Raw genomic sequence first — 18,028 nt, forward strand, 5'->3', positions numbered from 1 at the left:
TACGTGGACCATCTCATGACCTTACTCTTTGACTGTTCTTTCAGTCATCTTCCCGCCCCCACTGGTCCCCACCTCCATTGGCCTCCACCTCCACTGCCCAGTGCCTTGGCACAGGAACACTATATAAATGCAATTTATATAGTGCTGCAGACATGACTTCGCACAAACCACTGCACAAAATTACAACTTTCCTTGTTTTTTCATTATCTAACTGCCTAGACTGTGAGTTTAAAGTCCCATTTTGTGATTAATTGGAAAACATTAAATTGGTTTTAAAGGTAAGAATGTTCCTAACATTAATAACATTAATGATTCACTTACCTTTTCCTTCTTTTCTCATCAAGCTCAAGCTTTGCATGTCTTTTTGTGAACGCACTGTCATCTAAATTCTAATAGGAAGAAAACAAATCAAAATTCAAACGGCCTAGTTACAATTACCCAAAAGAGTATTCTGTCCTGATCACAATCTAGTGAGTCTGTGCTAGTTCTAGGCATTAACCACTCCAAGTTTTGTACATTTCTTCTGCAAGGAGAAGAGAACAAATTGACTTATAGACGGGAACCTCTGCTTCAGAGAAATATAATCCACATTAAAAGAGCGCTGACCACGAGAAAGTGACGCTAGGAATTTCACGCTGCGTTTCCTTTTGTCGAGTGGCAACAACCTGAAAAAATGCCTCTGGCCTCATCGGAACTCCATGATCAGTCACACGCACACCAGATGCATACAGACTCATCAACTCATTCCCCCCCACACACACGCGTGACCCATGGTCTGACCATATAACCTGATCATATAATCATACAGAGCCTAGCCCAGCCCTCAGAGGATCGAGTTCAAAATCCTCGTCCTCACCTTCAAGGCCATGGTCTTGCCCCTCTTACCTGCTAACCCCTAACCAACCTGTCCTCTCCCTCCGCTCAGCAGGCTCCGGCCTCCTCCATGTCCCCCACCATCGGCGGCCGGACCTTCAGCCTCTCTGTCCCCACCCCCTGGAACCCCATCCCACAGGCCTGCAACCTCGCTAGAATGTTATTTCCCTTAGAATGTTCTTTATGTTCACCCTGAAGATGGGTGGAAGGAGGGTCTGGGGGATAGAGGTGGGAGGGGGGAGAGGCTCCTCCCCCCGAGCACATGCTCCTCCCCCCAGCGCGGGCTCCCCACCGCGGGGGGCTCCTCCCGTCCCGCGTGGGCTCCTCCCCTAACAGGACAGGCAACACGTGATGTGTGTATACGGGACAGGCAACACCCAGTGTGTGTCGGGATAGGCATGTGTGTGTGTTTGCGTAGGGATGTCACACAGTCACGAGGCACAGACACGCATTTCAGCCCAGAACAAGCTGCACGGCACTGCCCCTGACCTGGATTGCTGCTCACAGCTAACACGTGTCTAGACAGTAAGATTAACTATTTAACTGCTGGATGCTGCTTATATCAGGCACCTTCGTTGCTATGTACAGGATGCTTTAAAGATCTTGCTGAGGTTTAGTTCTGTAACACCACTAAGTCTGACATTCATATAAATTTAATTTTGAAATATAAAGTGCAAATGTGGGTATCTCATGCTGACAAGAATTTTGTGTTTCAGTGATTTACAGGATTTGTGTTTTTAAAAGTGAAGAATTATATCCAGGAATTAATTGGTTGAATATTATCTTTGTCCACAATTATGCATTCTTATTGCTGGCTGATTACAAAATGGTTTGTTTTTCTGCTTTACTTGACAATGGAATATTGGAATAAAATTGATTCAGATTGATACTAAAGCCCTGCATGGTTCTCGGTAGTCTGGGTCCGCAGTATTCCAGAGCGCTGCTGATGACAGTGCAGCCTGGCTCATCGGCAGGACGTGGAAGGGCAGAGAATTCTTCCACTCAGCACACGTTAACCCAGCCCAGGACGCTATCCTGCACGAAGGGCGTAATGTAAACACAAGTTATTGTGGCGCTACAGCTGTTTCTCTCTGTGCTGCACTACAGGGGGAGTCATCACCTATATCGGACCCGTCAGCTCATCCTCAAGCCCAGTGTTGCTGTGCAACGATAACTCAAACAGCAGTTTCCAGTCGCTATCTCAGTCGTGTTCTCCGTTACCACCGTCTCCCACCAGCTCCGGCTCCCAGGACAGTCATCACTACAGGAGCAACTCAGTGTGCGGAGAGGAATGCTCAAACAGTGGCTCCTTCAGCAACTTGAAACTATCCACAGACGATGGTAACATCGTTTCCACCAGTAAAAGCAGCTCTGCCATTACAAGTGAGTAACCTTTAGCGAGCTTTAGTAAGCCTTGGTGTTCAGGTTTCTGTCTGTTTCCCTCTTAAACATCTCCAAGATCCTAAGTTCAGCACCAAGCTTGGGAGCAGAAAGTTGTGGGTTTCAATCCCAGGGGATTCCTCTCAAGGTCAATATCGTGAGTATCTCATGGTAGGGGGTGGTCGCTGAGCCTCTCCATCTCTGAAAATAATTGCTCTTTGTTACTCTGTTTGCATTGGAGTCATTTATAAGCAAAGCATACAGGGCCACAATGGGGAAACTTACTTTATGGTAAATACTCACTTTAAAATAACATTATGGGATAAAATACATAGGGAGTTCAGGACATATGTGCATTTGACCGCCAGGAAGGTGAACTACATGGGCCTTGATCTTTTATCGTCCGGCATTTCTTATGTTCTTATATTCTTATGTACATAACAGAGAGCAGCAAAGCTCTTTGCCCACAGCGTCAAATCTATTATATGAGCAGAATAGACCCCAACACCACTGCACATTTAACCTTTTTCACTAAGAATCTTCATTAGTCATAACTGGTGGGCAGATCATGGAGGAGCTTTAACAGGTTCTAGGACTGACTGAAGCAACACAATTTATTGAACGCCAGAGATGATGCTTTTGAATCTTGTGGACAGGTATTTTGTTGACATTATTTTGTCACTACTGGGGCAGAATTCAAACGGGAAGTCTGGAGTCTTTGCTCAGATAGATTGTAAACAAATATATGATAAATGAAGCGTCTGTGAAAATCCATACACAATGATTTATTGTAGGATTGACAGAAATATCAATGTCAAGGCTGTGTTCTACTCCTGCCCTGTTCAGTAGTTTGTAACGACTGAATGAATTGCTTTCTGGGTGCAGTACTCTGAGACACTAACCTCATGAGTGGTACTTGGGATGTCCTCCTGACGTGAACATCACAAGATCAATGCAATTTGTTGTTTTTTCTCTTCTCCTAGAAATCAGTGGGATGATTCTCTTGTGTAAAGTATGTGGAGATGTGGCATCTGGTTTCCACTATGGAGTCCACGCCTGTGAGGGTTGCAAGGTAAGGAATTTCTGTGTAAATCATGCAACATTGCACCCATGAGCAGAAATAAATACACGACTGTTGACACATTTAGAACATACATGTCTATATATACATACAATAAATAGATACATGGATGTGCCTAAGTACTTGTGCAAACAGTGTGTACAAATGCATTCAGATCACATCTAGATATTCAGGCAAAAGCCAATATCACTCTGATAGTTATCCTTGATTTCATGAAAACGCGTGTAAACATACAATTAAGCCGTTACATATAAAGTATGAGGGTATCTCATCTCAGGTTACTTTGAGTTAAACAAGTTCAGGTGGTTAGTAACAGGTTAGTTTGCAACAACCAGATGATCAGACACAGTTACAGAAAGTGCAGCTTTTGAGGAATTTGTGTCCCAGTCTGGATTGAAAGGTGATGTTTAATGCGTTGTTGAGTCAAGGTTTCTGCTTCTTGATACGTTCACCTTGCACAAAGTTTGGGAAATCGAACATATTTATGTTAATGTTGGGGTTCGGTCTCGTATCGCTCAGGGATTCTTTCGGAGAAGCATTCAGCAGAACATCCAGTACAAGAAGTGTCTAAAGAACGAGAACTGCACCATCGTACGGATCAACAGGAACCGTTGTCAGCAATGTCGCTTCAAGAAGTGTCTCGCTGTTGGGATGTCCAGGGACGGTGAGTCTCTTATACTTAACATCATGCAGATTATCCTGCTCCCGTCTTTTTTCTTGATACTCTGACGGTTTTGTTCTCGGTGCTATTTATTTTCCTCAAATGACCATATATGAAGCCATGATAGTGTGTGTTGACAGATGTCAGGGAGCGTGTGGTGACCACCTTGTCCTCACACTGCCCTGACTGCAGAGATGAGATCCAGGTCATCACACACCATGATGCCCGTTGTGAGCCAAGTCCAATCCTAACAGCATCCCCTGGGGTTGAGAAGGGCACTCGTATTAATAACAACAATAATCCTTCCATTGTGTTGTTATGGTCTGAAAGGCTGGTGGAAACAGCTTCGATAATAACTTTCAAAAGGGAATTGGATAGGTATTTAGAAAGAAAGAATTTGCAGGGCTCTGGTGTGAGAGTGAGGCGAGTGGGACCAGCTGGTAACTCTTTCAAAGATTCGGCACAAGCTGAATGGTCTCCTTCTATACTGTAAGCCTTTATGATTCTATGATTTCATACAGCACTTTTCAGAAAGTGCTTACAAGATTTACTGTAAAGTGGAGTAACTGTATTTTTTTGTATAGGTCTTATCAATAGGATTCACACCCTGGCCTTGGGAATACAGAAAAACTTGCAGAAGTCGAATCAGTCAAGAATCATAACATTTAATCTGACTTATGTGAAGTCCAAGTTACAGGCAAACAGTATAAGTTGTATAATAGACGATTTAATCAATATTCTACACTGCCCGGGCGTAATTCAATACAGCCGGTACGTGTGGGAGTAATGGAGTGTAGGGGAGCTGAGTTATGAGTTAGGAGTTGATCAAAATGAGTAGCACAAAGAAATCTAAGTGATTTTGATAGAAAACTGAATGGGACTCGGGGGGGATGTACGACTTAGACTATTATATGATTTATAAAGATAAGAGTTATGCGAGTTTTACCATGTGACTCTTTGCCTAATAGATGTGCGGCTCAAGAGTGTTTTTACGTTGACAGCACAACACTGTAGGAGGTCACCAGGATACAAAGTGGAACCTGTTTTGTAAAGTGCCTCTTTCTCTTGTAGCTGTGCGTTTTGGGCGCATTCCGAAACGAGAGAAGCAGCGGATGTTGGCAGAGATGCAGAGCGCTATGGTGAACATGGTCAACATTCAACTCAATGGCAAACTGCAGAACGAAATCCAGCCCCAGCAGCAGAATTGGCCACTTGAGGCACCGTTGCCTGCACCTGTGCAGCCACAGCTGCCTCTCTACTGCCCCAGCACCGAGGCCTCGATGGATGAAGTCATTTGCTCAATTACCAGAGCCCACAAGGAAACCTTCACCTACGCCCATGACAAGTTAAAGCAAACATTGTCAGCCTGTCACTACAACAGAGAGCTGGGGAACCACAATGCCAATTGCTGCCTTAATGGCTACCACATCAACGGCATGAACACCATCTACCATCAGGACAACAACATCTTTCACAAAAACAACGGCAGCTCACCGAACAACAGCTATGCATCGCCCCACTCTAACGGCCATTCGAATGGACACATGAATGGACATTACCACAATCAAACTAGTGGGCAACAGTTATACACTAAATATAGCTGCAGTGACAGTGAGGCGAGAGAAACTGGCAATGGTCAGACCTGCCCTTGGAAAGGAATGAGCAGCGTAATTCTGGTAAGCCATTGCCATCAGGCTTCATTTAATCAATCAAATTCATTTAATCAATCAAATGGGGTTTGAGCAATTCTTAAAGGGCAGGTTCACAAGAAATATTTTTATAATGAGTAAATTGAACTTTCTACCAATGTACATAGTTAAAAACATTAAAGAGCATTTTCATAAACGCACCCTTATGCTGTGAAAGTCCATCCAGAATATTGCTATCAACCCCCAAAAGTCAGGAACATTTTTAAAACTCTTAAGGATTTTAATATCACTAAAATCGTTATATGTAGTAATCATAGAATCAAAGAATCTGGCAGGAGGTCATTATGCCCATCGTTCCTGTACCGGCTCTTTGAAAGAGCTACCAACTAGTCCCACTCCCCCACCTTTACAACATTAAACCCTGCACATTTTTCCTTTCTAAGTCCCTATCCAATTTCCTTTTGAAAGCTATTATCAAATCTGCTCCACCAGCCTTCCAGGCAGTGTGTTCCAGACCATAACAACTCTCTGGGTAAAAGAAATGTCTCTTTGTCTCCCCTCTGGTTCTTTTGCCAATTATCTTAAATCCGTGCCCTCTGGGTACCACCCCACCCGCCAGAGGAAACAGTTTCTCCTTCTCTATCAAAACCCTTCATAATTTTGAACACCTCGATTAAATCTTCCCTCAACCTTCTCTGCTCCAAGGAGAACAATCCCAGCAACAATCTCATCTCCACATAATTATAGTCCCTCATCCCTGGTATCATTCTGGTAAATCTCCTCTGCACTGTCTCTGGGCACCACACTTCCTAAATTGTGGTGCCCAGAATTGTACACAATACTCCAGTTGAGGCCTCACCAGCGCTTTGTAGAGGTTCAGCATAACTTCCTTGGTGTTAAATGTTCATGTTTGGATAATTTTTTAAAATGCAAGTTTGTGCAAAGTTTTGCAAACTGCAAATATGTATTATTTATTATATGATTTATTTATCAAATGGGAGTCTTTAAAAAAAGGGCTGTAGAAAACTGGCTTCCAAATTAAGTCTGAATTTTAGAATTTTCTGTACAATCATTTGGGTTAAGGTTTTGAGCTTAAGGCTAGAAATGTGAACTGTAAAACTCACTCAGCACTGCCTCATCACTGAGCCTCAATGGATGAAGCTATCTCCTCACTTACCAGAGCATATACACCTTCAACTATGTCTATAACACGCTCTTGTGTTTGTGTGGGTGAGAATGACAAGAGGCAGTGATGGATCTAAATGGGCTTTCTGAGGAACACACCACATGGTTTGTTCAGCAGGTGTAAGTCTGCCATTGAGCTCCAGGATGAGGCAGGCTTGTCACTGATGGAGCCTCACCGGCTAAAGGAATCTATGATTAGCGTTGATTCATTGTACTTCCTGTACATCCCGATGAAAGTGGTGAAAGTGATCTCCTCAGAAACAAAGTAATGCCAGTGTTTGTTTGCGCAGGCCTGCCCAATGAACACGCACCCACACGCACACTGCAATCGCTCTGTACAAGAGATCTGGGAGGATTTCTCACTGAGCTTCACACCAGCTGTTAAAGAAGTTGTGGAATTTGCAAAACTTATCCCAGGCTTCAAGGAGTTGTCCCAGCAAGACCAGGTCACTCTACTGAAAGCAGGTGCATTTGAGGTAAGCTTGCAGCTCAATCCCAGGTCGTTGCTTTGGTGGTTAATGGCTAGACATGAAGGTGCTGTTTAAATGTAATTGTATTGTATCCCTATCAGTGCCTGAAAATAACCATTAGAGTTCATTTTCAAAGGTAACTTTTAAGATTGTAAGTTACTAAGCTCTGATTAGTTCCCAGTTAGGGCAGTAATAATAATCCTTGCATTTGATAAAGTGTCTTATTGTGTCTTCGAGACTTCTCAAAGCGCTTCACAGAATATACTGTAAAGTGAATTAACTGTATATTTTGTGGGCGAAATGCGGCGAGTGCTCTAAACACTGAGCGACAGGATTATACGGTACCCTGCGTGAGGGTCACTATATAAATGTTGTTGTACCTAGTCTGGATAGTTGATAGATCTTGTTCACAAAGTTGGTTTGGATGAAGAAGACCCTCCTGCCCATCCCATCTCATACTTCCAGAACCCACCCCCACTCCTCCATCACTGCCTCAAGCTGCTTTTTAAATGTGTCCAGTGCCCCGGCCTGAACCACCATTCCTCACCAAGGTCTTATGATCTTGCACCAAATTATAGCTGCAGAGAATAGCCAGTGAAGTGTGGACTAGAATAGAACGCTCAGCGTCTGACAAGGATTTCATTTTCTGCAGGTCCTGATGGTGAGATTTGCCTCATTGTTCAACATGAAGGAGCAGACGGTCACCTTCATCAGTGGGACAGCATACTCTGTTAGTGAGCTGCGGGGGATGGGCATGGGCGACCTGCTCAACTCCATGTTTGACTTCAGTGAGAAGTTGGCCTCCCTGCACCTGAGCGAGGAGGAGCTTGGGCTGTTCACAGCTGTGGTGCTGGTCTCCGCAGGTAACCATTGAGCCCCAGCCCTGCCCACCGGCCCCGTCCCGCCAACCAGCCATGCCCGGTCCACCAGCCCCGTCCCACCCACCAGCCATGCCCTGGCCAACCCCAACCCCAGCCCCGCCCACTGGTCCCACCCACCAGCCACTCCCCAGCCACGCCCTGGCCAGCCCCCCGCCCACTGGCTCCGCCCACCAGCCGTGCCCCGCTCAGCCCACCCACCAGCCCCGCAGTGCCCATCGGCTCCGCCCACCGGTCCCGCCCTCCAGCCATGCCCCGGTCAACAGCAGCCATGTCCACCAGCCCCACCCCGCCCCATCCACCCGCCATGCCCTGGCCACCAGCCATGCGCGCCCAACCCCCGCCCTGCCCACCAACCCCGCTCACCAGCCCTGCCCCGGTCACCAGCCCCGCCCACCAGTCATGCTCCGCCCCCCCATCCACCAGTCCCGCCCAACCCTGCCCACCAGCCCTGCTCCGCTCACCAGCCACCACCCTCCCCACTCTGGAAAGCTGGTCACTCAGATCTTTCCCCTTGGAGTTCACTGAATATACATGAGCTTCCTTCTTCTCACACTGGATTGCCTTTCTCCTGGTGATTTGTCTCCCTCTCTCTCTCTCTTGCCGCTACTGACAACTTGGAATGTCATGAAGTCGGAGCAGGCAGCGTCTAACCTCCTGTTTGTCTCTCACAGACCGCTCTGGGATTGAAAATAGCAACTCTGTGGAGCAGTTGCAGGAAACTCTAATTCGAGCCCTGAGGGCGCTGGTGATCAGAAACAACCCCACCGAAGCCTCTCGCTTCACAAAACTGCTGCTAAAGCTCCCAGATCTTCGCACCCTGAACAATCTGCACTCGGAGAAGCTGCTGACCTTCCGCATAAACCCATGATCTTCACACGGACACTTTCATCCCGATATAAAGATTTTATTTATGTTCAGAATGGCCATTATCAAATTGGCAAATTGTAAATATCTGTACATTTCAGACATGAAGGGAGTGTAATATATTCTTATATGGAATGTTTTATGGAAACAAAATCAATATATTTAAGACGTCCTTTAGGATTATATATCCATGCAGAACAGTTTACTGTCCTTGGCTGTGCCTGAGCTCGGGGGGGAAGTGAGGGAGAAAGGAGAGAAGGAGAAAGATAAGAAGAGCGAGGTAGAGAGGAGGAGGGAGAGCAGGAGGAGAGAGTGAAAGGGAGAGAGGGGGAAGCATTGATTCCTTGTGAATTTCAACAAAACGGTCTGGATCAATCCTCACTTCCAGTTTAGTTACTGCCAATTACAGCCAATCTAACAATCACAGCCAATCATAGCCAATCGCCAATCACAGCCAATCACCAATCATAGCCAATCGCAGCCAATCACCAATCGCAGCCAATCACCAATTGCAGCCAATCACCAATCACAGCCAATCACCAATCGCAGCCAATCACCAATCGCAGCCAATCACCAATCACAGCCAATCACCAATCACAGCCAATCACAACCAATCACAGCCAATCACCAATCACAGCCAATCACAGCCCATCACCAATCACAGCCAATCACAGCCCGGCCAAAGCAGACAGCAATACAATGGGCCCAGTGATAATCACACACTGAAACATGTGAATGACTGAGTTTTCCCTCCAGGACCTCAATGAACAAAGCCTCAAGAGTCAAAGCTTTGGTCGAGTCGCTGCCTACAAAACTGCAAACAATATCACTGAATACTGTGGTTACTGTAAATACTTCTTGAAACACTTGTTGCTTGTGCATAAGTTGCTGTAAACTTGTTGTCTCCTTTGTGGCTACCGCCACCCTCTGGCCCCAGCACGCTCTGGGGCTGTTTCATTAAACTTACTGCATCCCGTCTCACTGTGGCTTGGCCATTCCTGTGTTTATTAGCCTGACACAAACTTAACAATCAGCACCAGAGAGAGAGAGAATGAATCCAAATTAGCATCAGTCACAGAACAGAGGAAACAAAACACCACAACCAAATCATTAGTCATTGTGGAACCATCCCACATTTAACCATTTCCACTCCAGCAAATATAGTTCCATCGTTTCACCTCTGAAATCTTCCACATGTAACTCAATGCTAAGATTCACCAAACAGCGAAAAAACTGCCCTTTGATATCATTCGTCTAATAATCCCTCCAAAAAACAATAATAAATTGGTCATTTTCAATCTACGACTGTTTGTGGGACATTGCTGTGCGCAATTGGCTGCCGCGTTCGCCCACAAATATACAGTCAATTCACTTTACAGTGTGTTCTGTGAAGCGCTTTCGGACGTCCTCCCGACGTGAAAAGCGCTATATCAAATGCAAGGATTATTATTATTATTCGAGCCCTGGCCCCGCCTCCGTTCCCTGGGTGATTGGGAACCATTGGTGGGATACAGGGGGAAATTTCCTGCTTCCCCAAATAGATTGTCCATCCCGGGCAATATACATAATCCGGGCCCCTCAGACCTCAAAGTCCTAAATCCATGTCCATCGCTATTGCCATCCTTAAGAACCCAAACCGCACGAGAATTCCATGCATCCCACCTATACATGGAAATCCCAGAGATGTTTGCTGGAATGGAATGAGCTCTTCCTCTGTGTAGGGATGCATCCTGCTAAACTAGTTGCGGAAAGAATTAGGCGCAGGCTGGCAAATAACAAGGGTTGTAGGGAGGCCAGAATGTGCATTGGGGGAACTGCTGGGGGCTAACCACAGCTTTCACGCTGCTTGTCAGGACTATCTGTCAGGACTTTGGCTTGCAGCAACAACAACAACCCTTGCACTTATATAGCACCCTCCATGCAGGGAAGCATCTCGGAGAGCTTAACAGTGGCGGAGCCTGACACCAAGCCGGGGGGAGGGGGAAGGTGAGAGGTGGCTGTAAGCATGGTTGAAAAGGAAGGTTTTTAGGCCGGACTTGAAAAAGGAGAGAGAGGGAGCAAAGTGGAGTGATTGAGGGAGAATCCAGAGTTTCGGGGCGTGGCAGCTGAATGTGCAATCTCCAATGGTGGAGTAGAAGGCGCAAGGGACAAGCAGGAGGGCAGTACAGTCGAGCGGAGACACCTGTTGATGGGAGTGAAGAGGTTGGAGCGATCGGGAGGTGCCAGAGAGTGAAATGATTTGAACACGAGGATCTTGAAGTCGATGCGTTCGGGGATGGGAGGCCAGTGGAGTCTGGGCCAGAACTGGTGAGATGTGGGGACAGAGTTTGGTCCGGGTCAGGATGGGGGCGGCAGAGTCTGAACGAGCTGATCTTATGAATGGTGGAGCTGGGGAGACCGGCGAGGAGGGGATTGGAGTAATCCAGGCGGGAGGTGACAAGCGCAATCACAAGGGTTTCGGCTGCATTTGGGGTGAGGTACAGTCAGAAGCAGGCAATGTGGCGGAGATGGAGGAAGCCAGTCCTATTCAGAGATCGCATTTGGGGGAGGAAGGACAGCTGGGGGTCGAACTGGACAGTGAATCTGAGGGAGAGCCCAGGGAGGTTGAGGAGTCCAGATCTGCAGGAGTGAAGACTTTGACAGGAGCCAAGGAGTATGGCTTCCGTCTTGTCCACATTCAGCTGCAGGAAGTTTACACTCATCCAGGGCCTGATGTCTGCCAGACAAGCTGATAGAACATCGGGGGGACCTGGAGTCGATACTCGAGGAGGCAATGTAGATTTGTGTGTCATCCGCATACATGTGGAAGTTTACCCCGTGACTGCGGATGACATCACCCAGAGGGAGCACATAGATAAGGAAAAGAAGAGGCCAAGGATGGAGCCCTGGGGTACGCCGTAGGTGTCTGGGTGAGGGTGGGAGGAGAAACCATTTGCTAAGATGAAATGAAGGCAGTTGGGTAAGTAGGACTCGAACCATACGAGTGCGGTCCGACTAAGGTAGATGAGCGAGGAGAGGTGGTGGAGGAGGATGGCGTGTTCAACTGTGTTGAACATGGCAGAGAGATCCAGGGGGACGGGGAGGCTGAGGGAGCCCTGATGACAGATGGAGGGGATGTCGTTTGTGACTTTGACAAGCGCTGTCTGTGCTGTGGGCACTCAGGGCACAAACCAGAATGCAGGGGCTCAAGGAGGGAATGGAGGAAGAGGTGTGACTGAAGTTGACCTGCAACAATGTGTCCAGGACTTTGGCAATGAAGGGTTGGTTGGTGATGGGACGGTAGTGTGAGAGTTTAGAGGGATTGAGGGTGGGGTTTTGAGGAGGGGCGGTGACAGCAGTTTTCAGGGAGAATGGAACAGAGCCTGAGAAGAGAGACTGGTTGACTGTGTCGGCCAGCAGGGGGGAGAGGAGGGGGAGATGAGTGACCAACAGCTGTGTGGGGAGGGGGTCGAGACAGCAGTTGGTGAACATCATCCTGGTGATTGTAGATGAGAGGGAGGAAGAAATGGGGGCAAAGGAGTGTAAGGAGTGGGGAGTGGCTGAACAAGTGACCAGTGACCAACTAGTGACCAGCAAGTGATCCGTGACCAACCAATGACCAGCTAGTGACCAGCCAGTGACCAATCAGTAACCAGCCAGTGAGTGACCAGCCAGTGAGTGACCAGCCAGTGACCAGTGAGTGACCAGCCAGTAGTGACCAGCCAGTGAGTGACCAGCCAGTGAGTGACCAGCCAGTGACCAGCCAGTGAGTGACCAGCCAGTGACCAGCCAGTAGTGACCAGGCAGCCATTGAGAGCAGCTGTAAGTGGGTGACATTTTGACGCTGGAAACAGAAACCAAGTCTTGATGAAAGTCTTTCAGTCACGTTTATTACATAAATATTTATAGTAAAATAGATCAGCAACAATTAATCATAAAAATATCTTCCTTTAAAATCCTCACCATAAACAAAGATGTATTTAATGGTGCGTCAGACGCACTGACTGATTGTCAATAAGTGCAGTCACATCCAAACCAAAGCCACAACCATCTGATTGTCCATTTATATCACAGTGAAAAGAAGGGAAGAGGACATGGACTCATTTGATGAGTGACAAAGGGAGACTCTGCTCAGCACCAGAGGGAGCGACACAGCGACACTATACCATGGGGGCAGCTCCCCACCAGCTCCACACCCCCCGGGCACACAGCATGGCCGCACCTGGACTGTGGGAACATCACAAACCAGCGCACACCCCCCTGCACACAGCCCCCCTGCACACAGCCCCCCCCTGCACACAGCCCCCACCTGCACACAGCCCCCCCCTGCACACAGCCCCCACCCTGCACACAGCCCCACCTGCACACAGCCCCCACCCTGCACACAGCCCACCCCTGCACACAGCCCCCACCCTGCACACAGCCCCCACCTGCACACAGCCCCCACCTGCACACAGCCCCACTGCACACAGCCCCCACCTGCACACAGCCCCACCTGCACACAGCCCCACTGCACACAGCCCCCACCTGCACACAGCCCCACTGCACACAGCCCCCACCTGCACACAGCCCCCACCTGCACACAGCCCACCCTGCACACAGCCCCCACCCTGCACACAGCCCCCACCTGCACACAGCCCCACTGCACACAGCCCCCACCCTGAACACAGCCCCACTGAACACAGCCCCCACCCTGAACACAGCCCCTCCCTGCACACAGCCCCCCCCTGCACACAGCCCCCACCTGCACACAGCCCCCACCTGCACACAGCCCCCACCTGCACACAGCCCCCACCTGCACACAGCCCCCACCCTGCACACAGCCCCCACCTGCACACAGCCCCCACCTGCACACAGCCCCACTGAACACAGCCCCACCTGCACACAGCCCCACTGCACACAGCCCCCACCTGCACACAGCCCCACTGCACACAGCCCCACCTGCACACAGCCCCACTGCACACAGCCCCACTGCACACAGCCCCACCTGAACACAGCCCCCACCTGAACACAGCCCCCACTGCACACAGCCCCCACCTGCACACAGCCCCACCTGCACACAGCCCCCCTGCACACAGCCCCCCTGCACACAGCCCCCCTGCACACAGCCCCCACCTGAACACAGCCCCACTGCACACAGCCCCCACCCGAACACAGCCCCACTGCACACAGCCCCCACCCTGAACACAGCCCCACTGCACACAACCCCACTGCACACAGCCCCACTGCACACAACCCCACTGCACACAGCCCCCACCCTGCACACAGCCCCACTGCACACAGCCCCCAACCTGAACACAGCCCCCACCCTGAACACAGCCCCCACCCTGAACACAGCCCCTCCCCTGAACACAGCCCCTCCCCTGAACACAGCACCCACCCTGAACACAGCCCCTCCCCTGAACACAGCACCCACCTGAACACAGCCCCTCCCCTGAACACAGCACCCACCTGAACACAGCCCCTCCCCTGAACACAGCACCCACCTGAACACAGCCCCACTTAACACAGCCCCTCCCCTGAACACAGCCCCCACCCTGAACACAGCCCTCCCCTGAACACAGCACCCACCTGAACACAGCCCCTCCCCTGAACACAGCACCCACCTGAACACAGCCCCTCCCCTGAACACAGCACCCACCTGAACACAGCCCCTCCCCTGAACACAGCACCCACCTGAACACAGCCCCCCTGAACACAGCCCCTCCCCTGAACACAGCCCCCACCCTGAACACAGCCCCTCCCCTGAACACAGCACCCACCTGAACACAGCCCCTCCCCTGAACACAGCACCCCCTGAACACTGCCCCCCATGAATACAGCCTCCCTGAACACATCCCCTCATGAATACAAATTCCCATGAATACAGCCCCCCCTGAACACAGCCACCCATGAACACAGCCCGGCTCAACAATGCCGCAGCCCCCTGAACACAGCCCCCCGGAACACAGCACCACCCAACACAGCACCTCCCATTGACCACAGCCCACACGTGAACACAGGCCCCCACTGAACACAGCCGCCTGGAACACAGCCCCACCCTCTGAACACAGCCCCCCTGAACACAGTCCCCACCTGAACACAGCCCCTCCCCCTGAACACAGCACCCCATAAACACAAACCCCCCTGAACACAGCCCTCCCTGAACACAGCCCCCCACTGAACACAGCCCCTCCCCCTGAACACAGCACCCCATGAACACAACCCCCACTCAACAAAGCCGCAGCCCCCTGAACACAGCCCTCCCCCCCGAACACAGCCCCCACCTGAACACAGGCCCCACCTGAACACAGCACCTCTATGAACACAGCCCCCCGGAACACAGCCCCCTCTGAACACAACCCTCACTGAACAAAACTTAGCCCCTTGAACACAGCCCCCCCTGAACACAGCCCCCCCTGAACACAGCCCCCTGAACACAGCCCCCCTGAACACAGCCCCCCTGAGCACAGCCCCCCCTGAGCACAGCCCCCCCTGAACACAGTCCCCACCCCCCCTGAACACAGCCCCCCCTGAACACAGCCCCCCCTGAACACAGCCCCCACCCCCACATATCCAAAGGAGGTTTCAGTTCGGGAAATATAACTGAATCTGTGTCGCCCGCAACTTTTTCTTATTGAGAAGTTTCTTCTCCTGTAGACATCGCCCCAGCCCAGCGCAGGCAGACAGGCAGAGGCACAGACAGGCCGTGCGAGTTACAGCAACGCTTTATAAACATGTAAACATAGTCAGCACAACTGCAGGAGAAGCGGTAAATGAAGAAAAATGTCGCTGTTTTTATATTATTATTATGCAGCTGATCAGAGTAGCTGAGCGCCAGACAGGCTTGAGACACAAACTGTCACACTCCTCTCCAGGCTTGGCTGCCCAGCCCCGCACAGCTTACTGACTGGTCAGGGTCAGGGGCGGGGATCGGGCCCCGGGGAGCAGTTGGCTTTCCAGTCAGGGATAGTCTCCAGGACACAGGTTAGTGAGTGCCAGTGAGTGACTGAGGCCTCACTAACAGCTCAGGAGAGGAGACGGGAGGAAGTTGCTGAGATATTGGCCACCATAAGGAGTCTGTCTCGAGCCTGGATAAACTGACATTTCAAATTCTATAGAGAAACACTTATATTCTGACTGGAGTTGGAGCTGATCACAGCCTAACAGCCCCCATCAACCAGCAGAAATAACAATAACAAATACTCAATATAATGCAAACGATGCTATGAACCTTTGGGCCATCAACCATTTGTGGTAACTATTGTGGGGCTGTCCTCCCGCACCCACCCCCGCCCAGCCTTAAAATATCCTCAGACATTTCACCTCTGGGCTGGAGAGATAATTAAGTGAGACAGAGAAGACACTCAGTCCTGTAAAGGTGCGATTGCTGATCTCAGAAGTTTTCCATGTTCCTGTGTGTGTTGATGATCGATTTCTTTGGGAGATCATTAGAGTTGACGATTTCAGCCAAAGGGCGGCAAAGTGATCCAAAGAAAGGATGGATCGTCAATGGCGGATTCACAAGAGAAGAGTTTTGTTCCCATGTCGTATCGTACAATCTAAAGGAAGGTGAGTTGTGCTCTGCACCTCCACTGAGTCGTTGATAGGAGATTGTTCACGCACTGAACCACCATGTAAACTCCTGTCAGCTCTGTAAGATTGTTTACTTTGCTCTGGTCTCCTGAGCACAGCAACTGTGGGTGCGTGTGGTCAATCCAGAGCACAGACTCAGCCCTTGAGAAGACACTATACATCCACAATGGAGGAGACTCCATACCTCACGCTGGAGGGACCTTTAACACGGGGCCCTTTAACATGGGTCAAACTGTGCTGGAGTGTCCCCCCTCCCTCACCCCCACTCACTGGGAGATAAATCTCCTGGTTCTGAACCTTAAGACCGTGACCTTAAAATTCACAATTGTGCAAATTGGGGAGAAAACTGTGAGAAACCTTTGTAACTACAAAAAGGCAACTCAACACTGTAAAAACAATCAGAGTTCAGACATCACAACCTTGTTACAATTCCAAATAAAATATTTATCTACAATTAATCTACTTTTAAACTTATCCTGGGTTTGTACCTGAGAAGATCCCTTCAGCTCTGATCGTTAACCCTTCAGTGGCCTTATCCTGTCGTGAATTAGCAGCAATGTTTCTGGCAGTCAGCAGCGATGAGAAACTGGTGACAGTCTCTGTGTTTGTGTAATGATAAAGTGTGCATTAAAAACAGCATTCACATTTCAGTATCTTACCCCAATTTGACCAGTCAACAAATCTGGATTCCAATTCAAAGGGCCTGTGATGGATGTTAAAGCTGAATTAATAATAATATTCCTCACACTTGATGTTCACATCGAGAAAACTCACAGAGCCTCACAGGATTTACTGTAAAGTGTAGAGACTGTGCGCGTCATGGGCGAGGTTATTCACAGCAAAATTTCAAAGCAACAACTTGAATTCATATATCATGCCTTACCGGGGGCAGTACCAACCTCTCTGTCCACTCCCTCATCATTGCTCTCTCACGCCCCTCCCCAGCTCTCACCACCATCGTAAACCTATCATAAATATTTTGTGAATCCGTCAAATTGCTCCTCTGCTAGACCTCCCTGCAAGCCTCCAGATCTCCCTCCTCGCAAACCACTTCACCTGTTAACAAGCGTGTGGAGTCCTGTACCTCAGTGGGTAGAGCACTCGCCTCGCAAGCGAGAGGACCTGGGTTTGATTCCCGGGAGGGCAAAACGTTGGGCAAGTTTCCTTACTCCATACGCCTCTGTTTACCAGCAGTAGGTAGGAACCTGGATGTTAGTCATTTGGCGGATCGCTTTTCCAGGGGTAATAATCCCTTAAACAAAGNAAAAAAATAATTTGGTCACTCAAATCATGACTGTTTGGGAGACGCTGCTGTGCGCAATTGGCTGCTGCGTTTCACCCACAAAATATACAGTCAATTCACTTTACAGTGTATTTTGTGAAGCGCTTTGAGACGTCTTGAAGACGTGATGAGGTGCTGCATCAAATAC

At 49.4% G+C, this 18,028-nt stretch overlaps 2 protein-coding genes across 2 annotated transcripts in view; one reads left to right on the forward strand and one right to left on the reverse strand.

Annotated features, from left to right (window-relative positions):
• msl1a (MSL complex subunit 1a) overlaps positions 1 to 548 on the reverse strand; it is a 6,429-nt gene extending 5,881 nt beyond the window's left edge. Inside the window, exon 1 of the mRNA XM_042343413.1 lies at positions 322 to 548. The gene's annotated coding sequence lies outside the window, so the exon portion shown is untranslated. The remainder of the gene's footprint in view (positions 1 to 321) is intronic.
• Positions 549 to 1,928: 1,380 nt separating this feature from the next.
• nr1d1 (nuclear receptor subfamily 1, group d, member 1) lies at positions 1,929 to 9,302 on the forward strand (the record flags this gene model as incomplete). Its single annotated transcript, XM_042343441.1, has 7 exons — positions 1,929 to 2,256; positions 3,237 to 3,325; positions 3,854 to 3,998; positions 5,067 to 5,671; positions 7,120 to 7,305; positions 7,952 to 8,162; positions 8,852 to 9,302. Coding segments are annotated over 7 exons (1,761 nt in total), but the record flags the coding sequence as incomplete, so codon positions are not given.
• Positions 9,303 to 18,028: the final 8,726 nt, after the last annotated feature.

Source organism: Callorhinchus milii, unplaced genomic scaffold (genome assembly GCF_018977255.1).
Source record: "Callorhinchus milii isolate IMCB2004 unplaced genomic scaffold, IMCB_Cmil_1.0 Scaffold23, whole genome shotgun sequence".
Classification (NCBI taxonomy): Eukaryota; Metazoa; Chordata; class Chondrichthyes; order Chimaeriformes; family Callorhinchidae; genus Callorhinchus; species Callorhinchus milii.